At 52.1% G+C, this 24,942-nt stretch overlaps 1 protein-coding gene across 1 annotated transcript; it reads left to right on the forward strand.

The window, feature by feature from the left end:
- Positions 1-4,382: 4,382 nt before the first annotated feature.
- On the forward strand, positions 4,383-22,248 carry GJA3 (gap junction protein alpha 3). Its single transcript, XM_004577714.2, has 2 exons — positions 4,383-4,530; positions 20,536-22,248. The coding sequence occupies exon 2, from the start codon at positions 20,553-20,555 to the stop codon at positions 21,792-21,794; it is 1,242 nt and encodes a 413-aa protein (XP_004577771.2). The 5' UTR covers positions 4,383-4,530; positions 20,536-20,552; the 3' UTR covers positions 21,795-22,248.
- Positions 22,249-24,942: the final 2,694 nt, after the last annotated feature.

Raw genomic sequence — 24,942 nt, forward strand, 5'->3', positions numbered from 1 at the left:
GAACTTTTAAAAGACTTATTTTTATTTGAAAGGCAGAGTTACAGAGAGAAGAGACAAAAGGAGGGAGATCTTCTATTCACTGGTTCACTCCACAAATGACTGCAACTGCAGGAGCTGGGCTGATCTGAAGCCAGGAGCCACTTCCAGGTCTCCCGCATGGGTACAAGATCCCATGGCTTTGGGCCATCCTCTGCTGCTTTCCCAGGCCACAAGCAGGGAGCTGGGTGGGAAGCAGGACAGCCTGTGACACGAACCGGCACCCATATGGGATCCCGGCACGTTCAAGGCGAGAACTTTAGCCACTAGGCTACGGCACCGGGCCAGCGAGGCTATTTTTAAGGGAACCAGTCAAGCAATCGCAGACTGTAGACAAACAAAGCTGCTTTCCCAGCAGCCCCCACAAGATTGAGGACCCATGGGGAGAGTCCCCGACCTTGATGGAAAATGGTGGCCTACGGCAGGATTGAAATTGATGATGCTGACTGCAAACCTTGGAGGTGAACATCAGGTGGTCGGCATCAGCTGGGCCAGGTCCTGAAGCGGAAAATGCGCCCAAGCCAAGGAATGAGAGCGGAAGGGCTACAAAATTCAACAGGGACCTACACACACGCTTCCTAAAGAGGCAAAGTCTGCTCCTGGTTTTCCCCAGGGCCCCGCACCTACTCCACCGCGTGTGGGATTGTGCGTCTCACAGAGGTGTGCTCCGAACAAGGGCGCGCCCGGGAGAAGCGATGAAATCACCACGTGCTGTGCGAGCTCCCGCTGCCCTGTTAGGACATGGAGGCACCTGCGTGTGTGTGAATCAGAACACGCAGATGTTCACGTCTCGCACCGGCACGGGGTGCACAGGCGTCAGTTCAGACGTCCCTGCCCCGGAAAGTAACTGAAATGTTATGCCGAATAGACAATCAAGGAAGAGGGGGGGGTAAATGCATCTTAGACGTTGGTGCGGAAACAAAACCTGCCTTAAATCCTAGCACAAGAATGCACACAAGGTCGTGCTTGCTCGGGGCTGCCACGCAGACAAGACGCAGGCGGACAACAAAGTACCTGTGGAGCCTAGCAGCAGGGTCGTCTGTCCCTGGGATGCAGCTCAGTGTGTGGCCACCAGAGGGAGGCCGAGACAAGCAGGTGCCGCTGGGCTGCAGCTTGTCCCCCGAAGATCCTGGGTCGGCCGCGCTCAGGGAGCAGTGGCAGGCAGCTCCTCACCGCGCAGCGCTTTCTGCTTTTCTTATTCTTTCTTCTTCTTCTTTTTTTTTCACTAGGAGTGTTGCCAGACCGTGGAGATGTGGCCCATTCGTTAGAAACCTTTACAATTAAATATTAAGCTATGTGATGAGCATCTTAGTGGCCCATGTGGAAAACAAACAACATCAATACCTTCTTAATTTTGCTAGTTTGCATACAACATGGTTTTTCAATGCCTTGTTATTTATAATTTACCCTTTTAGCCATATCATATGGAAGGCAGGCGGGATTGTGTGTGTGTGTGTGTAAGAGAGACAGGGCCCATCCTCTAGTCCACCCGCCACACACACACACACACACACACACACACACACCCCTACAGGCATCTAGGGCTAGACCTGGCTGACAGCAGGAGCTGGAATTCAGCCTGCACCTCCCTCCTGGAAGGATGGGCCATCCCTGCTGCCTTCCGAAGAGCATATTAGCGGGAAACTCGATCCAAAGTAGAGACCCTTGGACTTGAGCCTGGCGCTGCAACCTTCCAAGTGGCCATCCCCAGTGGGAGCCACCACGGCTCCAAAGGCCCAGCCCTCATGCCAGCCATGGCAAAGGCTGCTCTCTGTGGCCTGCATCCTGGGCTTCAGTCTCCAGGACGCCTCCTTTTCTTAAAGTGGAACTCTGTCCTAATCAGTTTGCAGGCCCTGGCACCACCATTCTAGTGTCTGAACTTGCCCATTCTGGGTACCTCCTCTAAGTGGAATCGTGGAATTATTTGTAACTTTCATGACTGACTTTTTAAAAAAAAATCTATTTTATTTTTACTGGAAAGGTAGATTTATGCAGAGGTCCTCCGTCCGCAATGGCTGCAGTCAGAAGCCAAGAGCTTCTTCACGGTCGCCCATGAGTGTGCAGGTCCCAAGCCTCTGAGCCGTCCTCTGCTGCTCTCCCAGGCCACAGGCATGGAGCTGGATGGGAAGTGGAGCAGCAGAGACACAAATCGGCCCATGTGGGATCACCGCTCATGCAAGGCGAGGATTCAGCCACTAGGCCAATCATGCTGGGCCCATGACTACCTTTTTCACCCAGCATACCATTCTGAAGATTCATCCATGGTGCAGCATGTATCAGATCTCCATTCATCCAGGGACAGCTGGATTAGTTTCACCTTTCGGTAAGTGAACACTGCTATTCTTTTTCTTTAAGATTTATTTATTTTTATTGGAAGGTCAGATATACACAGAGGAGGGGAAGATTTTCTGTCTGCTGATTCACTCTCCAAGCAGCCTTAATGGCTGGAGCTGAGCCCACCTGAAGCCAGGAGCCAGGAGCCTCTTCCAGGTCTCCCACACGGGCACAGGGTCTCAAGGCTTTGGGCTGTCCTCAGCTGCTTTCCCAGGGCACAAGCAGGGAGCTGGATGGGAAGCAGGGCAGCTTGGATTAGAAGCGGTGCCCATATGGAATCCTGACACATTCCAGGCAAGGACTTTAGCTGCTAGGCTACTACACCTGAACAACAACACTGCTTTAAGTGGAGTATGTGTATGGGTTACAAAACATCCACTTTTAGAGAGAAAGCAGGAACCAGCACTCCCCAAATGCCCAATAGAGCAAGCTCTGGGCCCAGTTCTGCCAAGTCAGTTGAGGTCTCTGTGTGGGTAACAGGAACCCAACCACCCGAACCAGAGCCACGGGCGCGGCCTCCCGGGGTGTACAGGTGCGGGAGGATGGAATCATGATTGGTGTCAACATCTGATTCTGGGCTTTTGCATGTGGGTCGCCAACATTTTAATCACAAACCCAAATGCCTACCCCCAAATCTAGACTTTTCATGGAAAGTTTAAAACCACAACAAAATTCTATTCCATTCTTTACCTTTGGAGTTCCAGTAATAGTTTTTGCCGGAGACCACAGCTAAATTAGTTAGTGCTTTTGTGATCAGGAAAAAAATAAGTGGAAAACATTCCTCATCTCTAAGAGAGCATAACAAAGTGATGTAAAATACTGAAATAGTTGAAGACCTTTTTGGGATAAAACATCCCAAGTAAAAACAAACGTAAGTCTGCATAACCGTTGCCTCCTGCGTGCCACACCTCCAAGTTCCACAGCTGAAGCAATTTTCCGTGTTCCTTCATGAGCCCGACTTCCATCTCTTTAGGCTGACCTTGAACCCAGATCTGGGCAGGACAAGTGAATTCCTGGGGGCAGGGGGTCATGACTGTTGGAGCTGACCTGAACTCTTCAGAACAGTACCAAAGCCCGAGCCCTGCTTCATTCATGCAATTAACCCACAAAAAAGGGGGAGGCTTCTGAATAGTTTTCAGCTCTCAGAGTGATCCCTGAAATGCATTCATGTCGACCACACACCCTGGGGCCCCATGTCCCGTCGGAATTGAGGACAGGGGTGCATTACTTTGGACGAGGAAAACCTGTCCTGAGTACAGGAGAGACCTCCAACTGCTGCGGCGCCCACCTTCGCAGCAGCGCAAGCCCGGCCAAGCCTCAAAAGCACCCGAACTCGTCCTTTACAAATAAAAAAATAAATAAATAAAATAAGGTCCCTGTAGGCCTGGCGGCCACATTAAGTGTGTCTGACGGGAAGCAGGCCGGCGGCCTCTATTTATAGCCTCCTGCCGCCCGGCGCCGCGTTTCGCTAGCACCGCGCTGCGCGGGCTCTCCGGAGAACCCGCGTCCCCGGGCGCGCCGATGCCCACGCGTCCCTGCTCAGGGGACCCGAAGCGGGGCCGGGGGGCTGTGCACGCCGAGGGGACCAGCGGGGATCCCGCGCCCTCTGCTCTCCCCTCCCACGGTGGTGAAACACTCTACTGTGTGTCTCACGAATGGTCACGAAGGGTGTGGGAGCGACTGAAAGGAGCCCCTCTTCTCCATAGCCTAGCCGGCAGGCCTGCGAGGGTGCGGGATTGCGGGGCTTGGGTACAGAGTATGGACGCGGATGTGCGCGGAAGGAGGGTGCAGGTGCCAGGTGGGTGCGTCGGAGAGGCCCTGAGAGGTGGGGAATCGACCGAGAGCTGTGGGTGTGGGCGCGGGTGGGACAGCAGGTGCGAGGCGCGGGCACTGGGTCGGGGCGCGCCAGCCCTGGCACCGCCCCCCGGGAGGTCCGAGGCTGGGGCGCGGGGCGTGGCGCTGCGGCCGGGGCTGAGGGCGCCCCCTGAGCGCCTGGCGCACTGGGGCGCCGGGGATGGCGGCCGGCGCAGGGAGGCCGGGCCCTGGCGCGGGGCGCACGCGTCGAGTGACACCGCACGTGTGAAAAAGAATTCTTTTCAGAGCTGCCGGGAGCCCTGCTCGGGGAGGAGCGTGGCCGGGTCGTCGCCGCGACAGAGCGGGGTAAGCGGACTGGGGCGCCGCGCGGGGCGGGGAGGGAGGAGACAGGGGCGCCGGGGAGCCGGGGCGCACACGTGCGCCGCTCGCAGAGCCCCGGGGCTCCTTCGCCCCGTCCGGGAAGGTCGTGGCGGCTGCCGTGCCTCTGACCCTCGGGGCAAGCTTTGGATCTGGCCCTTCATTCTCGGCTCCCGGAGGTCTCGGCGGAGCATCACGTCCCCCTGGATGGAAGGCCCAGGGCAGCATCGGGAGGCCGGTTTCCCCGGGACTGTGTCTGCCCGAAGCCCCTCCAGCGCTTCAGGCCTGGGGACTCTGAAATCGCTGAGAACTTGGCGGTCGTCCTGGCAGAGGGGACAGGCGCCCAGCCGCTCCGCGCGCTGCCCTGGCATTGCGCGGAAACCAGGTGGGTTCGCCCACATTCTCTCAAGAAACTTTTTAGAAGTTTCCCCCCGCCCCCAGAAGCACTTTATGGCTAGTGCCAGGACCTCATGTCTTGGCCTGTGTGCCTGTAATAAGGTAAGATCGGACAGAAGAGCAGGGGGGCTGGCCTTTCTAATCCTGCGGGCGTCCCTGCAGCAGGAGGCCGGGACCGGGGTGCGGCGGGGGCTTGGGGGGGAGAAAGACGGGGCGCTCTGCCCTGCTCCTCTGTGCACCCCTGGGTCTTCGGGTATTTCTCACTGAACCCGGAGAGCCCCAGTTTTTCTTTGATCAAGAGGAGTCCAAAACATGGCATTTTAGATTGCTTTTGTGCCGGCGACTGAGAAGTGGCTGATGCCTGACCCGGCACCCCAAAGGCCAGAGCGAGCCTGATGGTGGGTGCACTTCCCTTTTCGCTGGGGGTTACTGGGTGGCCTGCGAGACGCAGAAGCAAGGAGGGGAGGGCGCTTATTTTCCAAAAGTCCGTGTGCGCGAAGTAAGCCACCGCTCATTTGGCACCCAGTCTCCGGGCTCGGCGGTCGGGTTCTTGTGGAGACAGGCGGCCCTGCGCACGCGTCTAGTGTAGAGTGTTTCACCAAACCGCCCCGCGGTAGCAAATTGGAAAATGCTGTGTTAACTGGGACGCATAAATTCGCTGAACTGTCCTGGCAAACGTTCCTTATTGGCCGCTAAGAAAAAAGGGATAGATAGATGATAGATAGATAACACGATTTCTTGGGTTCTTACATGTTTTGAGTCATCGTGTCTGGTTTTCTTAACTTTTCGCTAGACTTGAGAGTCGCTTGTGTTTGTCGCAGCCATTCTGTCCAGGCTGTCCCCTGTGAACAGGTGCTGGAAGCAGGATAGATAGGCTAGGCATGGGCTTAGGGAATCGCTTTTGTGGAATGCTGTAAAGTATCAACGCGCTCCGGAAAGCAGGAAAGCGCTCTGCCCTGGAGGGAAAACCTGCTTTAGGGTCTGCCGTGCAGGAACTCGGCCAAATTCAGCCGCTGCAGCACGCTGGAAGGCCTTCCCCCCCACCCCCCCACCCCCCGCAGCAGTCCGCTAAAGGCCATTGGGGTATTTATAACAGCATTCCGCGTCACACTTAGGCTTAAGGATGAGCCTCAGAGAGATGTCTTGAATCTTGAATCCTAACTACAACCTCTTGGGCAGGGCCACACCAGGTGACTTCAGTGCCCTGAGACAGCCCACAGCCCATCTTTCCAACCCCAGCCCCACGGGGTCAACGGGGAGGAAGGTTTTCAAAAAATCCAGGAAAGCAAGTGTTCACACACACACACACACACACACACATCATATATAATTTGCATAGAATTCAATTTTTTGCAGCAAAATACACTTGTCTTTTAATTCTATTTTCCGATGCACGTTTTCAAGTGTTGTTTGTCACCTCCTCTCTCCCGAGCCCCCCACCCCCACCCCGACCCCCATACTGCAGCTGAGCTCCTCAGGGCAAGGACTGCACGCAGCAGCCCTCCACACCCGCAACAGGTGCTTCGTCCATACTCACTCAGCTAAAGAAGGGGGAAGAGGTACTCACCGAGACCCCAGTCGGCACAGACATGCCCCTGAAGGTGACCTGCTCTGTGATTCAGGGCAAGGCTTGCAAACAGCACACAGTAATTTAGCGTGACCGGCTTCGTCACTGCGACTCTGAAGTTTCCACACTCTGCGCTGTTTTCTTTCGTTTGAAGAGTCTGTGGTTTGCTTCAGGTTTACTGGGAGCAAATTGATGAAGCTAACTCTGCAAATTACTTCCATTTTTTTAAATTCAGCCAGCCTGTCTTCACAAATTATGCCCCCTCTATCCGTGAAACTCCCACTTCCTGTTAACTTCAAAATGTCTTTTATTCTGACAGGTAGATGAGATTTCCAATTTAATGCTTCTCAAAGCAGATTAGGACAAGAAAAGTGAAGCTACATCTTTGTGGTAGAAACCATTTCTATAAAGCATAAAAATATTTTGGTTGGTATAGTTTGCAGAAGTGAAGCTGTTACATTTTTTGCAGTAAAATATTTTTTCTAAAAATAGGCTTTTTTGACAGGTGTAATTTGTGTCAGAAATATCAAAGAAGTAATGAAATGCAATAATTACCAAGTGTTGTCATGTGTTATCCCCTGAGAGTAAAAAAATTGAGTTTGCTTTACAGAAGACATTTCCTGTGTCTATGGTTAAGTTGTTGGACTGTCAGCAATTTTTAGAAGAGGTAAAAATGACCCTTTTAACATATTGCCCTAGGAGAAAAAAGTACTTAAAATATACTGCAAACCCATGTTTCTAAACACAACAAAGTGTAGTTCAAAATGTTTTTTGCAAATGAAATTGAAAGATGAGTCTATTTTGGTGCAAGAAAAATAAAAGTCATGCATTCAGGGGCTCTTCCAGAAGGTCACAGGAAATGCTTACTAGGAAAAGCTTGTACACACGTTCTGCGTCCCTACATACTTTCTGAAGCCCGGAGTGTGTCAGTGTAACACAGGGAAGGCGCTGCCGTCCGCTGCAGCCGGCCTACGGCAGGCGCGCTGGACCGGGACGCAGACCGGGGTTCCCAGCGCCCAGACTGTGCAGCCAGAGGCTCTGGCTCTCCACTCCCAGTCCGTGAGGAGGATGCGCAAACCCACTTCTGAGCTCCTGGCAGCGTTCAAACGCTGTGATCGCACTTTTCCCACGAACAATGAATGAGCTTCCTGAAAGTCGTCACTCGGCTTTATGTAAGAAAATGACCTTTGAACTGCCCGTGCTGTGTTTATGACGTCACCGTTTGCCTCACTCTTCAGAAGGTTGCAGCCATAAGTCACCGCCGCGCGCTAGCAGTCCTGTAATTGCCCTGGCTGCCCCGAGTCCCCTTCAGAAAGCGGGGTGCTGAAAAGTTGAGTTTCACTGAAAGGGCAAGGGTTTCCTCCATTCCATCATTCAGCTAGGCAACTTGGAAGACCAAGATTGAAAAAGAAAGTGTGGAGCAGTAGCCTAGTGGTTAAATCCTCACCTTGCAAGAGCCGGGATTTCATATGGGCACCTGTTAGTGTCCGGGCTGCTCCAGCTCCCTGCTTGTGACCTGGGAGTGTCCTAGAAGACAGGCCAAAGCCACGGGGCCCTGACCCCACGTGGGACACCTGATGAGGCTCCTGGCTCCCCTAGTATTGGATTAGAGCTCAGCTCCGGCTCTTGCGGGCCCTTGGGGACTGAGTCTTGGTGTATCTGCCTTTCCAACGGGAAAAAAAGGAAGGACGGAGGGAGCATGCAGCGTGAAAACGCACGCGTCATTCCAGCGTCCATATAAAAAGTTTCAACAGTTTTGCGTTCATGAGAAAGTCATTCAAAAGCGTCTTGCTTACCTGCTGGGAGACTACACTAGGGGACTAGTCCCGCAGAAGGGAGCCCCGGCACAAGGGCCGCTGGCGACCGCCTTGCAGACCCCCTGGTGATGCCCCTCTTAAAGTCAGAACTGCCGCCGGGGAAACGCAGTCGCTTTTCTGGAAGGAATCTTCACTTCATTCGGTAATTTACAAAAGGAACGGCGCTGCCCAGCCAACGTGGCGCGTGCTTTCCCGTTCTATACATGAAATGCTTTTCAGCTGATGCACTTGTTTAAATTACTGCCGCAATGAAGAAGCTCTACAAAGCGTTCAAGCTACACATAGCCAAAAACAAACAAACAAACAAAAAAGCCGAAAGCCCTTTGCAGGAGAGGTTTGCTCCCTGTTCACCTTCGTCAAATAAAGCTGACCTTGAGGCTCTCACAAGTGGCTAAAATCCCCACATGAAAGGAAACTAAGACGATCAATAGTAATAATAATGCGAAGGTAGCAGGAATTATTACAGGTGCTTTCTGCACATTCTTGTTTTGTAAGTAACGCAAGTAAATTAAATACACCACTTAAAACCCATTTTGTGTTTATGGAGATTTTTTTTCTCTAATGCTCCAAGTATGTGATTATATCAGTGCTTTAGAACTTTTAAGAAGAAATTAGAAAGTCAGTGTTGTGCAACTTCACTCAGCCAGTTTGGGATGAGGGGAGTGTTTGCTGCGAAGCTGTGGGTTACTGAAAAGTCAGCCGGTGGAACCTTAGCATTGCTGCTGGGAACTCTTGCAATCAAGGACAAAGATGCCTTTAAATTGTGGATATACTTTCATACTAATAGCTGAAAACACTAAATTTGACATTATTTACTTATAATATCCGTAAGTATATTTCTTGTATTTTTTGCTATGTAGAATGAACATAACACTCATTGTAAGACATTGAAAAAAGTAAAATTAACTATGATTCTCTTTAAAGCATCCTAAAATTGATTTAAGAATTAAAGAAAAACTCTTAGCAATGCTAATATTTAAAATGCCTCAGATGAAATATTTGAAGTGAAATACAAGACTAACTTCGTATACCCTAGAGTTTCCAAGTCATTAGAAAATTCCATAAATAATTTTGAAATAAGTTTGAAACTTTAAATGGAAATATTTTTAAAGGAGATAAATAAGAAAAGTTGACCTAAGAAATAATAAACTTGGGCAGGCATGATGGTTCAGTGGCTAAATCCTCCCCTTGCTGGCACCAGGATCCCGTATGGACACCGGTTCGTATCCCGGCTGCTCCACTTCCCATCCAGCTCCCTTATGGCCTGGGAAAGCAGTCAAGGATGGCCCAAATTCTTGGGACTTTGCACTCACCAGAATCTCCTGGTTCCTGGCTTTGGATTGGCTTCAGCTGTTGTGGCCACTTGGGGAGTGAACCAGCAGATGGAAGATCTTTCTCGCTGCCTCTCCTTCTCTCTATAAATCTGATCTGCCTTTTCAATAAAAAATTTAAAAATATGTTTAAAAACCAGTAATAAAATTACATACAAGGGTGTTTCAGAAAGTTCATAGGACATACATAATATGAAAATGCCTATCTTTCAAAAATTTTACACCAAAATAAACCTGTACTTAAGTCCCACATGTTTCATAACGTTTTGCCATGTGACAGATCAGGAATGACAAAAACAGTGCCTCAGCCACCACTCTTCCCTAAACCGAGCCTCAGCAGGTGTTGCTGATTGGACGTAGGACGCTTCCTGGATGGCTGTCCCACTCCTCAACAGTGTTTCAGGAACCTGCGGTGTGGCTCGGTGAGTTAAGCCACCACTTGAAACATTGGTGTCCCTTATCAAAATGCTGATTCCTATCTCAGCTACTTCACTTGTACTCCAGCTTCCTGCTAACGCAGCTGGGAAGGCAGTGAAGACGGCTCAGGTAGCTGGAGCTGCTGCTCTCTAGAATGGAGCAACCAGGTCCTGGCAGTAGCTTGGCTCACCTCTGGCCGCTGTGGCCATTGCCATTTGGAGTGAACCAGCACATGGGAAATCAATCAATCAATCAATTGTTCAATCTCTGTCCTTCCAAGTAAATCTAAAATAAAAGCAACGTTCCCGTCTGCAATAGTTAATGTAAAGTTAGTTTGCCTAGCCCCATTCTTCACAGTCCATCTAATTTATACAAGCAACAATAGTTTCTTTATCAAGGGGAATTTAGTACAATACAGACCACGATGTTTGGTGCTAACTCCCTTCAAGCTTTATCTACAACTTGATTCTCTCTCTTGTGCTCCCCGTGCAGGTGTCTGGGGACCCCTTGTCCCGCCTGCACCTGCTGAGCTCTGATCCTTGCTCAGCTCTTACACACCAGCTACTTGATGACAACTCCAGATATGGAGCCCCCAGCCTCAACCCTGGCGCGTCTCCTCCACATGGCAAACGTTCCCCGTCCTGAAAATGTGGGCAGGGAAAGGGAAGACGTGATAAAGGTATCTTGATGCCAAATAGTTTGAAATCCATACAAATAAAAGGGGAGTCTTCAAAAAAAAAAAATCCATCCGTGCGTGTTAGGAAAAGATGGCAAATTTCAAAATCCTTGTTGCACCAACATAAGCTTATTTTTAACCTCAGTTTTCTACAAACTTTCAGATGCATTTATTTAACTATTTAGTTGAAAGACATTAAACAGAAGGAAAGGCACAAAGAGCGAGCGAGAAAGAGAGATCCATCATCCACTGTTCACACAACAAACAGGCCAGGCTGAGGCGTCTGGGTCTCCCACCTGGGTGGCAGTCCTGAGCACTTGGGCTGTTGTCCACTGCTTCCCAGGTACATTAGTGAGAATGTTAAATGGTAAATAGGAGAGCTCAGACTCTAAGGGGCACTCCAATCTGGCAGTGTCCCAAGTGGCAACTTAACCCCCTGTGCCAGCTCCTGCTGCGGGCTCTCTGAAGGCCCCTGGGTGAACTCACAATTATTGAGTCTGTGCCCCTCTGGCCACCCCATTATCAAAGGGCTCCGGTTTGGTCTCAAACTGTAGCAGCCTCCTCAGCCCACCAGCTGAGGAGACACAGGCCAGGCCCTGCTGTGCCACATCTGCACCTGCTCTGCCTGCCTGCCTGCCTGCCTGCCTGCCTGCCTACCATGACCTCTTGGCTGTGCACACACCGAGCTGGAGCCAGCAGGGCCCACTGCACTGCTCCCTGCAGCCTCTCTAAGACTCGCTTGTCCTTATCTGTTCCCTCTGCTTGCGATCTGTTCTCCCTGCCTGCGGGTGACCAGTCTCCCTTCCTGCAACTGTGCCTTGCTCAGCAGCTCCCTCCTGTTCTCACTCGCTGTCCCTTGGGCCCACCAGGGACGCTCCCACCTGGGCTCCCCCCTTGCTCCCTAGGCCCTCCAGGTCCCTGTGTCTCCTGCTCTGAGCCCCACACGCTGTGCTGGTCACTGGGCACTGGGCGCTGGGCTTCAGGCTCACTGCCCGGCTCACAGCGCGTCCTGTTTTCTCCCAAATTCAGCGCCAGCCACACTGGGGCAACATCCTCGAAGGGACCCCCGGTGGCACGCTGCACCTTGATGGTGGATGTGGAGCCTGATGGACAGGGTGCGGGTGGGACCAGCTGTCTGATCCTCTCTGATCTCTCCTATCCTTGCAAAGGACCCCAGGCCTGCCCAGCCTCCAAGCCAAGCTCCTTTTTGACCTCACTGTTAAGAGTCCTGTCAACAGCTCAGAGCCTCTCCTCCCACACCTGCCTTACCCTCCCCCCCCCCCCCACAGAGAAGCAGGCTCCATTTTCTGTGGCAGCCTGGCAAGGCCTGTGCCTCCTTGCAACATGTGGGACTCCTCTTACCCATCCAGATGCCACTGCAGCCCCCATTCGTGCCTGTCTTGCCTCTGGTGCACAGTTCCTCTCTGTCATTACCCTCAACCTAAGGGCCTTTTCTTTACCTGGGAGCTGGAGGGAAGCAGCTGAGCTGTGCTGTCACTGCCGTATCCCTTCACCTCCAAGCCCCGCCCACATCTCTGCACACCTGCTGGCCCCACCACTTCCCGCAAGGATAGAACTTTTTTTTCCCTAAGATATGTTTATTTTAAAAGATGGAGTTATAGTGAAAGAGATTGTCCCTCTGCTGGTGTGGACCCCAGATGGCCTCCACAACTAGTTCTGAGCCAGGCTGAAGGCAGGCCCTCGGAGCTCCCTCCAGGTTTCCCGTGTAAGTGCAGGGGTCGAAAGACTTGGACTATCCTCTATGGCTTTCCCAGGTGCATTAGCAGGGAGTTGGATCGGAAGTGGAGCAGCCAGGACTAGAGCTGGTGTACAGATCCATTGCACAATAACCCCTGTTGCAAGGGTGGAACTTTCTAAATTAACTGCTGAATACTGAGGGGACAATGATGCTGAAAAAAAAAAAAGAAAAATGTAATTAAGAAGTGAAATGCATGATTTTTCAGCGCACACATCCCAGGCACCTGATAAAAGCCAAATCTTATGGCTTGTGCGGCTTAATCAGGGACAGTGGCAGGGGGGAGACACAGGATCCATCTTGGTCCCTCCCCACATTGGTAACAGCCTCCCCCTCCCCCCAAAGCACAGACCCACACATCAACCCCTGCACACGCACAGGAGCCTCTCCCCCGGGTTGCCATTCACTTTAGTGCCCTGTGTACTTCCCTGGACAGTAGGAGCCACAGCAGCAACCCCTCCCAGCCTCCAGCACCCTCTGCCGGGAGCCCTAACACAAAGTGTGCTGACACCAACAACAGCTCAGCACGCAGTTTCCTCCCAACCCAACAACCCTTTGCTCAGAAAGCTCTCTGCCTTTCATGGACAGGCATGGAAAATAGAGTTCAGAGGTCAGTTTAGGGGCAGGCCTTGTAACACAAGGTTACGTCGCCACTTGAGATACCCACATCTATCAGTGTGCTGCTTTAAAAAAAGCATTTATTTTATTTTTATTGGAAAGTCAGATATACAGAGAGGAGGAGAGACAGAGAGGAAGATCTTCTGTGTGCTAATTCACTCCCCAAATGGCTGCAACAGCTGGAGCTGAGCCAATCCAAAGCCAGGAGCCAGGAACTTCTTCTGGGTCTCCCACAAGGGTGCAGGATCCCAAGGCTTTGGGCTGTCCTCCACTGCTTTCCCTGGCCACAGAGAGCTGGATGGGAAGCGAACCTGCCGGGATTAGAACCAGCGACCATATGGGATCCCGGCGCGCTCAGGGCGAGGACTTCAGCCACTAGGCCACCGCACTGGGCCCCAATGTGCTGTTTGGAGTAACAGCTACTTTACTTCTGACCTGGACTCCTACTGATGCACCTGGGAAGGCAGTCGAAGATGGCCCAAGTACTCAGATCCCTGGCTTTTATGCGGGAGACCTACATGAAGCTCCCAGCTCCTGACCTTTTTTTTTTAAATATTATAGATAACAATTATCTTTTTTTTAAGATTTATTTTTATTACAAAGTCAGATATACAGAGAGGAAGAGAGACAGAGAGGAAGATCTTCCGTTTGATGTTTTACTCCCCAAGTGAGCTGCAACGGGCCGGTACGCGCCGATCCGATACCGGGAACCTGGAACCTCTTCCGGTCTCCCACGCGTGTGCAGGGTCCCAAAGCATTGGGCCGTCCTCAACTGCTTTCCCAGGCCACAAGCAGGGAGCTGGATGGGAAGTGGAGCTGCTGGGATTAGAACCGGTGCCCATATGGGATCCCGGCGCATTCAAGGCGAGGACTTTAGCCGCTAGGCCACACCGCCGGGCCCCAGCTCCTGACTTTAATCTGGCCCAGCTCTGGCTTTTCCCGGCTTTTGGGAATGAGCCAATGGATGGAAAATTCTCTCTCTTTCTGTTTCTCCTTCTGCGTGTGCATCAGAGTGTGTTTAAAGGTTTGTATGCTTTGAAAAATTGCTGAAAGTCTTCAAACAATTCCTGGAAACACAGTTGTAAAATTCTATGCACAAGTGTTAATTTTTTTGCACCAAATTAAACTTGTCTTTTCATTCCGTTTTTCCACGAGCGTTTTGGAGTATTCTCATTTCTACTATGTAGTTTTTACTCTATTTTCCCCATATTCACTAATACACTTCTTAAAGGCTTTTATTTCACTTATTTGAAAGACAGAGTCACGCAGAGAAAGAGAGGGGAGAGAGAGAGATATAGAGAGAATTTCCCCATCTGCTTCATTCCCCCAAACGGCACAGTGGCTGGAACTGGGCTGGTCCAAAGCCAGGAGGCAGGAGCTTCCTCTGGGCCTCCCACGTGGGCGCGGGGCCCAAGCACTTGGAGCATATATGCTGCTTTCCCAGACACACTAGCAGGGAGCTGGATTGGAAGTGGAACAGTGGGACTAGAACTGGTACCTAAATATAATGCCAGCCCTGCAGGCAAAGGTTTATTTAGCCTGCTATGCCAAGGCATGAACCCCATAAGTAGACTTAAAGTAGAAAATGTGCTTTTTAAAATATATATATATGTTATTATAAAGGGATTTTAGAGAGAAAGAAAAAATTTTGCATCCACTGGCTTACTTCCCAAATGACTGCAACAGCCAGAGCTGAGATTGTCCAAAGCCATGAGCCAGGAGCCCCTTCCAGGTCTCTCATGTGGAGCCATGGTCCTAGAAGACTTGAGCCATCTTCCACCGCTTTCCCAGGCCACAAGCGGAGAACTAAACAGAAAACAGAGCAGCCAGGATACGAACCGGTGTCCACATGGAATGCTGGTGCTTGCAGCTGGAGGATTAGTTAATTGATCCATCGCGCCATCCCCCAAAGAATGTGTCTTAAACTTCTTTATCTAGCAAAGCCTATGGCCAGAACTGAGCACACAGTTGTGATTCTGCGAAACAGCCCTGATTGAGCTGAAGGGGAAATCTAACACGTCCTGAAGGCCACCAAAGGGAAACGGCGTGACTGATGAGCAGAATACAACTATTGGACTGTGAAACCTCAGACCTGCTTCTCATTTCGTCTCAGACAAAACCCTGCAGTATCATCCTCTGAAGAGAATGCCCACATGCAAGCAGCACACTGCTGCTGCTTTAAATCAGCGACCTGCTGCCATTGGGGGTGGGCTCTGAGGAGCGCTGCACTGGGCGATTTCACGCATGTGTGAGCATCGCGGAGTCGCCTGGCACCATGTAATCCTAAGGGCCTTTGCAGCCTACCATCGAAGCACTGTGCTGCTGTGGGCGCAGTGCGCTCAGTGGTGGCTGTGGAGGTGCATGGTAGACCATGGGCACCTCACACAGGCGACAGTCACACGGCAAGCTGCCTCTGTCCCTGGTGAGCGTCACCCCGGCACCCTGCACCTTCACCCAGCCCCCTGCACTCATCCCACTCGATGGGGGCCTGGGTGGATTCTGGGTGGTGCCTCCCCTTCCCCAAACCCCCTTGTCCTCCCATGGACACAGGAAGGAAAGTTGAAACATTAGTCTCACCCACATCCCCGTCCTGACACCAACCCTCTTCATCCTTTTTTTTTTTTAAAGATTTTTTATTATTATTGGAAAGTCAGATATACAGAGAGAGGAGAAGAGACAGAGAGGAAGATCTTCCATCCGATGTTTCACTCCTCAAGTGAGCCGCAACGGGCCGGTGCATGCCGATCTGAAGCCGGGAACCTGGAACCTCCTCCAGGTCTCCCACATGGGTGCAGGGTCCCATAGCTTTGGGCCGTCCTCCACTGCTTTCCCAGGCCACAAGCAGGGAGCTGGATGGGAAGTGGAGCTGCCGGGATTAGAACCGGCGCCCATATGGGATCCCGGTGCGTTCAAGGCGAGGACTTTAGCTGCTAGGCCACACCGCCGGGCCCGACTCATTTTCTTTATCCACTCATCCGTTCATGGACATCTGGATTGCCCCCACATCTTAGCTGTTGTGAATTGAGCTGCAATAAGCATGGGGGTGCAAATCCCCCTCTCCTAGGCTGGTTTTGTTGCATTTGAGTGTATCCCCAGAAGTGGGATGGCTGGGTCCCCTGGCAAGTGTATTTTGAGGTCTTGGGAGTCTGCATATTGTTTTTCATAATCATTGCTTAGTTGGCATTCTCACCACCCAGCTGAGTCTTACCGTGCCAAGTATGTTTCATGCCACCAGGGGCCTGACATCGGGGTGTGATTGAGAGTGATACTGTCATCCTGCCTTATCCACCTCCCCTCCTCCCCCCATCAGAGGGTGCCTGGAACCTCATCCTGGCCCTGATCCATAGCGTGGTTTTCCTATGCCTGTGCTGTTTGTAAATCAGCCACAGAGAGAGAGAACATGCTTATCAATAAGTAGTACACTGAACAACCTTCTGTGCAAGTGGTTTCTCTGTGTCCCTCTTGGAATTTCTGATTAACCTTGGTGGACCACTGGAGGCGGCACCATGCATGTTAGCCGTGTTAAGAGGCCTCGGGGCCTCTGCCTGTCCCCTGCAGCCAGTCACAGGCTGGCACTGTGCAGCGAGCCACGGCCACTTCTGCTTTGCTGCTTTCCATCTGGATCTGACCAATACGAGGGCACTTGCAGCCAGTCCTGAAAAACGGAAGTAAATAACTAAGATAATTTTAGTGCAAAAGTTGTGAGATCCACGCAGAGTGTTTTCCATGCCTACATTTTTCCTTTATTCATTCATGCATGCGATTTCCAAAGCAGAATATGCCCCAGAAAGCCTGGTGATGGGGCTCGGCTGTGGTCCTCTGGGGCAGAGGCAGACACGCTTGCCCTGGCCTATGCAGAATCTGTTCAGGAAACTGCTGTCTCTGAACACCACCTCCAAAGGGAGAGTCCGCCAGGTGCATGAGCAAAGTCTGCTCTGAGCCCCAGAGCACCCAGGCCAGAAACTGCCAGGATTTATGCTGTCCCTCGTGGTCGTACGATCGCTAGCGCCTACCTTGGGCTAACCGGGCAATGGGCGTGGCATTGTCTCTTGTGTGCTTGTTGTAGATGCCAAGAGAGGAAAGGAGAGACATGACGAGGAAAGAAGAACGAAGGAGAAGTCAGCTGGGTTTTCTTTTTAAAAACTGTAACTTTGGAAACACAGTCTCAGACATTCATCTTTTATCAAGGTAACTGTGGTTGATGATTACCTTGCGGAAGGGAATGAAAAGAAGATAATTGCCCAGAAACACTGCTGTTTGCTGGCATCCCTCCTCTTCTGTGTAGGGGCTTGAGTGTGTGGGCAATGCCTAGAATCAGAGGCAGTATCTGTCACTAATCATTATAACCTGTATGATTAAGTTCTTACAATTAGGTTTTTTGGCCACCTGACAGATAAGAAAGAACCATTGCTTTTCATTCATGCCTGGCCTTGTTCTATAAAAATTTTTAAATATCAGTCAGGAATTCTTTTGGTCCGTAACAGCAACCCTAAGTGGATGAACGTGGGTTTCCCCTCACAGCAGGTGGCTGATGGGGTTGACAGAGCAGCTCAACAATGGCCCAACAGGTGTTAGGAGTTTGCTGACGATTCTCTTATGCATACTAACCCACCCTCACCTCATCTGACCCCAAGAACTTCCCAATATCCCTCCCTCTGAATACAATCACTGTATGCATTTGGGGATTAAGGACCCTACAAATGAACTTGGTGCACATATCCAAATGGGAACACCAACAGACTTCTTACATCTCATTGGACCAAACTACCCTTTTTTGGCACCTCCAGCCACAGGGGCTTGCTGGGTTACACATCCCCCCAGGAGGCAGGGGCCAAACCACAGCATCAGCTGTGGACAGCCAGCTGCTGCAATTGGCTACCAACCATCCTTCAGCGGACACTGCTGTCCCAATTTTACAACGACCCATGTGCACCCATTCATCCAAATCTCTGATTGTTTCCCTAGTACAGTGTCAAAGGCAGTGGGTACTTGGACATGTCTTGGGCATGCTGCTAAGTTTCTTTCAGGAAAGGCCTTACCCACTTTGAGTAATCATGTGAAGTGTGTGTCCACTGTGGGCACACGCCTGGTGGTGCCATCTCTGGGACTTGATGAGCACAGGGTGGCTATGTGGCATCGTTCTCATAGATTGCACTAGAGGTCAGGATGTGAGTTCAAGGACACATATTTGAGAGTTTTGAGCTCATGGAGAAAGAGCAGAACTGGAACAGAGGAGCAGGAAGATGCTGCAGCCAGCTCTATTGCCCACCTCCATCAAATTTACCAACTGAGTAAGCCATGACTGGAGCCCACGTTGCTCAGCAGGTGCAAAATGGGCATTTGATGGGAACAGCGCTGGGAGCAGGCCCACATGAACCTTGTCCATTGTGCAGGGTTTTTGTCCTGTGCGGCGCTAGCCCAGAGGCCTACCCAGGACCATGTGCTAGAACCCCAGCAGACTGCGGAGATGACATTGGAGGCCTTGGGGGTCAGCAAGGGGCAGGGACGGAGGTGAGTGCCCATGCCAAGCCAGAGGGATGGATGTGAGGCCCCACGGAGAGTTAGACTTGATGGAAGGAGGCCTTGCAGTGCTGTGGCTTCAGCTGCTGCTTCGGGTCCCCACATCCTCTGTTGGAGTGTCTGAAACCTACTGCCACCACAGCCTGCCAGGCCGGCTTCCTGTAAGGCTCCCGGGATGCTGTTCTGGAGTCCCTGCTGCCCAGGCAGGAGACTCAGGTGGTGTTCTGGCTCCCGGCTTTGCCTGGCCCAGCTCTGGTGTTTGGATGTTTAGGGAGAGGACTCGTGTATGGAAGTGCTCGCTTGCTCGTTTGCGCTCTCGCCAATGAATACACAGGGATAAATAAATATGTTAAAGGAGGATCGATGGCTTGAAGAAGCATGAGGCAACAGAGCGTTCCCCTGACTTCATGGGGAAGACTGGGTTGTTTCATGTTTAATAAGTACATTTCCATAGTAAACTAAGGTTCTGCCTTCTAAGAACATGCAGGATGCCAGACACAGCACGGGACAAGGAGATCGGTAAGGAATGTGAATAGTCAGGCCCAGAGCTGTAGCCTAGAGGCTAAAGTCCACACCTTGTATGCTCTGGGATCCCATATGGGCGCCAGTTCATATCCCAGCTCTACTGCTTCCCATCCAGCTCCCTGCTTGTGACCTGGGAAAGCAGTTGAGGATGACCCAAAGTCTTGGGATTCTGCACCCACATGGGAGACCCAGGGGACGCTCCTGATTCCTGGCTTTGGATCAGCTCAGCTCTGTTGTGGCCACTTGAGGAGTGAACTAGCAGATGGAAGATCTTTCTCTCTGTCTCTCCTTCTCTCTGGAAATTTGACTTTCCAATACAAATAAAAGAAATGTAAATAGTAAGCTTCCTCTACAGATTTCAAAGGACCAGACCAAAATGATGGGAGTTTTATTCTTGTTTCTGATCAGTTTTATTTGCTATGCATCTCGTTCATAAAAAGCAGTGTCTTAAAACATTTTAAAATGCACTCAAGATGTGGTCATACTCTCACAGCCGAGACCCCCTTCCGGGCTACAGAGGGTGCCAGTGACACCCTCTGGACTGTCTGCCAACTTCAGTGCCCGCTGTCTGGCCACTGAGGTCCCTGGGAGGGCCCACAGCAATCCCACCTTCCAGCCCTCCTCTTCCCACATCCTGGGCTCTCCCTCCCCACCCCCACACTTACATACCAACAAGCCTGGCCTGGGCTGGGCTGGCCTGCATCCTGGCACCTCCCACACCAGGTCTCCTCTCTGAGACAGGCAGGACTAGCAGCACCCTTGGGCACCCCAGTCCAAGACAGCAAGGCCCAGCAGCTTCTCCCATGATGGCTGGGCCCTTCTCACTGGCACATGGGACATGCCTAGTGCCCACTGGCACCACAGATTCAGCAGCCCCATCTGCCCGACTAGAGTCCTGGTCCATCAGGGCATGGCCATGATTCCACTCTGCCCACACCTGTTACCCATTCAGCTTTGCCCAGATGTGCAGTTTGGGCTTTGTGAGGGGCCTCTGGTTGGTGAGGATGAGATTTTAGGTTGGATGTTTCTGGACGTGGAATCCCACGTGGGTCTGGGTCTCATCAATTCTGCTTCCACCTTATGGGCAGCTAAGGTGTATACTAGTACAGTTGGTCCAGGTGTTTGCCCAGCAGAGGCTAGCACTTCTGCCTGTGTCTGTGAAAGGCAGATGTGCTCTGCTGATGGGCCACAGTGACAAGAAAGATCAACCTGGGCGTGTTGTGTACAGACAAAGCGTTTTCCATGGGCTGCTTAGGGGTCCGTGGGGCGTGGCACAGATGGAACTAAAGGGAAGAGTAATTAGTTCCGCGGGCCACCCCGCCCCCGCCACGGGCCTGGGACCTGCGTGGTAACCTCTGTGTTCCTTGCAGGTTAGCAATCTGGAGCAATGGGCGACTGGAGCTTTTTGGGAAGACTACTCGAGAACGCGCAGGAGCACTCCACGGTCATCGGCAAGGTCTGGCTAACGGTGCTGTTCATCTTCCGGATCCTGGTGCTGGGGGCGGCGGCCGAGGAGGTGTGGGGCGATGAGCAGTCAGACTTCACCTGCAACACGCAGCAGCCCGGCTGTGAGAACGTCTGCTACGACCGCGCCTTCCCCATCTCGCACATCCGCTTCTGGGCGCTGCAGATCATCTTCGTGTCCACACCCACCCTCATCTACCTGGGCCACGTGCTGCACATCGTGCGCATGGAAGAGAAGAAGAAAGAGAGAGAAGAGGAGCTGCTGAGGAGGAACCACGGCGGCCACGGGGAGTCCTTGGACACGACGGGCGCGCAAGACCTGCCCGCGCCCCCCGTGCGTGACGGCAAGGTGCGCATCTCCGGCGCGCTGCTGCGGACCTACGTCTTCAACATCATCTTCAAGACGTTGTTCGAGGTGGGCTTCATCGCCGGTCAGTACTTCCTGTACGGCTTCAAGCTGCAGCCGCTGTACCGCTGCGACCGCTGGCCCTGCCCCAACACCGTGGACTGCTTCATCTCCCGGCCCACGGAGAAGACCATCTTCATCATCTTCATGCTGGCGGTGGCCTGCGCCTCGCTCCTGCTCAACATGCTGGAGATCTACCACCTGGGCTGGAAGAAGCTGAAGCAGGGCGTCACCAACCACTACGGCGCGGACCCCTGCGAGGCCCTGGCCGCGCGCCCCGGGCCGCCCGCCGTCACCATCGGCTTCCCGCCCAGCTACGCGCACGCTGCTGCCGCGCTCCCACAGGGGCCGGCGCGGGCCTCACCCCCTGCGGGGGACTCCACGGAGGTGGCCTTGGTCGCGGAGCCCGAGAAGGGCCGGCTGCTACCGACAAGCGAGCTGAACTGGGCCTCCCCCGCGGCCGAGCCGCAGGCGCCGTCCAGGAAGGCGGCCCCGAGCCCCAGTGGCAGCAGCAGTGCGAGCAGCCTGCCGCCCCCTCGGGAGGCCGGGCCGGGAGGCTCGGCTCCTCTGCTGCTGGGAGGAGACGCAAGCGGGAGCAGCTCGGAGGAGGGGCCCCTGGGGGCGACGCCGGGAGAAGAAGAGCCGGCCGTGACCGCTGCGGCCGAGATGCACGCGCCGCCCTTGTTGTCGGCGGACGCTGGCAGGTGCAGCAAGGCCAGCAGCAGCGGTCGGGCGAGACCGAGTGACTTGGCCATCTAGGGATGGTCTCTCCAAGACAGCTTTATAAATCACCTTTTTTCTAGACATCCAAAACCGAAGTACAGTTTCAGATGGGCAGGTAGACAGTCCCCTGGAAGGAGAGGCGCCGCCGGGGCCCCGGGTCTCCGTGTTTAGTGCTTTTGCTGTTCTCGACGCGGGGAGCTGCGCAGCCCGGCGGCGGACGGTCTCGGGAGGGCGTCGGGGGCTGCGTGGTCTCCGCAAGGTAGCCGGTCGGCGGGGGTGGGGCGGGACGCGGGGAGGAGGAGCAGGTGTCGACGCCCCCGGGGCCATGAGGCTCCCCACTCCTCAGCCCTCCGTGGGAGACGCAGACACACTTAGCTCTATCTCTGTTTGATACTTTTAACTTAGAGTTGAATTTCATTTGGGCTGTTTGCCAAACTGCACTAAAAAAAGATTGAGAGCAAGTCCATAGAGTGTCTTTTGAGTTTCTGAGACTGCAGGCTTCACGACGAGTGATGAAGACCAGTCGCCCTGCAGGGGCAGAGGCGGTGGGCCGGGGCCGCCGAGGTCAGGGTGGCAGGCAGGTGGCGGCGAAGCAGCACACTGGGGGTGGCTTTGAAACGGCGGTGGAGATAGACATAATGGTGTGTCGGGTATGCCTTAGGTATTTATTTTTTAAACTATCTTGTGCTTTGATCTGAATGGTTATAGGTATGCCCGCCCCTCCCCCCAACTTCCTGGAGAAAGGAAAAAAAAAAAATCGTCCAGAATACTGGTGCGGATTTTGACAAGAAATTCTTCCCTGTCATAAGTCAGCTAATTACTGAGAGGACGCACTATCTGAATTAAAAGCAGGGGGGAAGTTTAGGGGCCTTTCAAATACTTGAAGTTGGCGAAGATTTCCGAGCAGAAGTCAAAAAGTAACTAACTGCTCTTGCAAGGAAATTGGCAATGATGATTTACACTTTTTAAAAAAAAAGTGCAAAAAAAAAAAAAAAAAAAACCACTTCAAGTGTCCTAACCATTCTTTGTGGGTAGCCTGTTTGCTTTCTAAAGTGTAAATAAAAGTGTCTGGGTTTTACTCCGGTGTCCTTGCTGTCGTCACTCGGTGCAAGGTGGGGCGATGTGTGTGGTGTGGCCAGAAAGCGGGAGGTCGCACCGGCTGCAGTGGAAGGATGCGCCCCTTTCTACTGCGTTCCCTCTGACTTCCCCCCCACCCCCGGGGATTGCGCGCCCATGCTCAGCCAAGGGAGCTTTCCCACGGAATGCGTTTCTATAAGCCAGATCCTGGTGACTTACTCCGGTGGCGGCTCTCAAGCACACACACCCTGTGTCGGGGTGATCTCTGACAATCTAAGGAAAACACACAATTCCCAAGGCTCGGATTCGCGTGTGCAGGGAGTTCCACCAGCCCAGGGCATCCATATTAGTTTGTTAGTGCCCTGCTTCGTGCTGTAGGATGCACTGGGCCACTGCTGAGGCTTCAAAGATGCAAGTTTCCACACAAATCTCCACCATCCTTCTTAATCAGGGTGAGAAGAGGAGAGAGAATTCGGGGCTTTGGAAAATTGTGCGAATGATCCTTCTCAGTCATGCCTCGGCTGGCGCTGCAGTTGTGTAACTTGTCTCTGAACTTGACTCGGCCTGTGCAGCGGGTGCCTTAGGCTCAGGTAAGCAAGACTGGGGCCTCCTGGGTGGGGAGGGCCGTGAAAAATTCGAACACAGGTCTGGTGCTGCAGTAGAGTTGAGCTCCCACCTGCGGTGCAAGCATCAAACACAGGCACCAATTTGAGTCCCCAGCACCAGCTGTTTCAGCCATTTGGAAAGTAAACCAGCACATGGAAGATTTTCCTCTCTGTGTAACTCTGCCTTGCAAATAAAAAGAAATGAATCTTTTAAAAATCCTCTCTCCCTGTGGGCCAGGTTTCAGACGCAGTATCAAGTGTGTTAATTATTTGAAAATGTCACTGAGATAACTTTTCCCTTGATTTAACAACAACAAAAATGGAAACCCCTAGGTTATTATAAAACTCAGACATGATGCCAGCCTTCAGTTGCAGAGCCAGCATCCCCTGCGGGCACCAGTCGGAATCCTTGCCACTCCATTGCTGATCCAGCTGCCTGCATATGGCCTGGGAAAACAGCGGAAGACAGTCCAAAGCTATGCCCACATGGGAGACCTGGAGGAAGCTCCTGGCTCCTGGCTTCAGACCAGCCCAGCTCTTGGAGAGTGAAGCAGGGATTGGAAGAGCTCTCCCTCTCCTTCTCACTCTGTAAATCTGCCTTTCAAATAGAAATACATGTTTTAAAAGAAAAGTTTAGACCACTCTGCCTGTGTTGTTCACACGCGACTTTTCGTCTGCAGAGGGCTGTCACAGCTGCATTGTGAGAGTGGGAATCCCAGCACCTGGCCCACGCCCCGCCCAGCCCACAGCACTGGGAACCCTGTCCACTTCCAACAATTCTAAGACATTTCATGGATTATCACCCACTTTCTACATTATTTTATTGAGTTGTCCTTGGAATTTTTTCCCTTAAAATTGACCCCCACAGCTGGCATGGTACCTCAACGGGCTAATCCTCCACCTGCAAGCTCCAGCATCTCATGTAGGATGTTTCACATCCCAGCTGCTCCACTTCGCAGCTCATGGCCCATGAAAACAGCGGAGGATGGCCCAAAGGATGGCCTGGGAACTCTGAGCAAGACCTCGAAGGAGCTCCTGGCTCTTGACTTATGCTGCAAACACTAGGTTGACTCAATCTAAAATTTCTTACCCGCCCCAAATATTTTCCCTATTTCCATTATAGACTATCATAACAAAAGTTTTTTGATCAGTTAAGGGTTTAAGTAAACTACGCGCAATGATCTGCTTCTAGAAAGTAGCGTATTTGAAGATGTTTGGTGTGTAACTGTTAGCTTAGCTCCTATTTTTACAAAAGTCTCACAACTATTTTGGGGCCATAATGGTTTTCTCCTAGATTGCCTTTAAACTGCAAATAAGCCTTTTCTAAGAGGAAACAAAAGTCCTTCAATGTAACAGGCTAGTTTTATAGTTGGTTAACTCTTTTGATTGATGAACTCCCTGAGCCAATTTCCAGAACTGCAATTTTTATTATTAGAGGTACACTAACAAGCACAAAGTTTTTCCACCAGTAAAAGTCTGAGAAATTCTTGCAGAGGTCACCT

This window comes from Ochotona princeps, chromosome 12, assembly GCF_030435755.1.
Source record: "Ochotona princeps isolate mOchPri1 chromosome 12, mOchPri1.hap1, whole genome shotgun sequence".
Classification (NCBI taxonomy): domain Eukaryota; kingdom Metazoa; phylum Chordata; class Mammalia; order Lagomorpha; family Ochotonidae; genus Ochotona; species Ochotona princeps.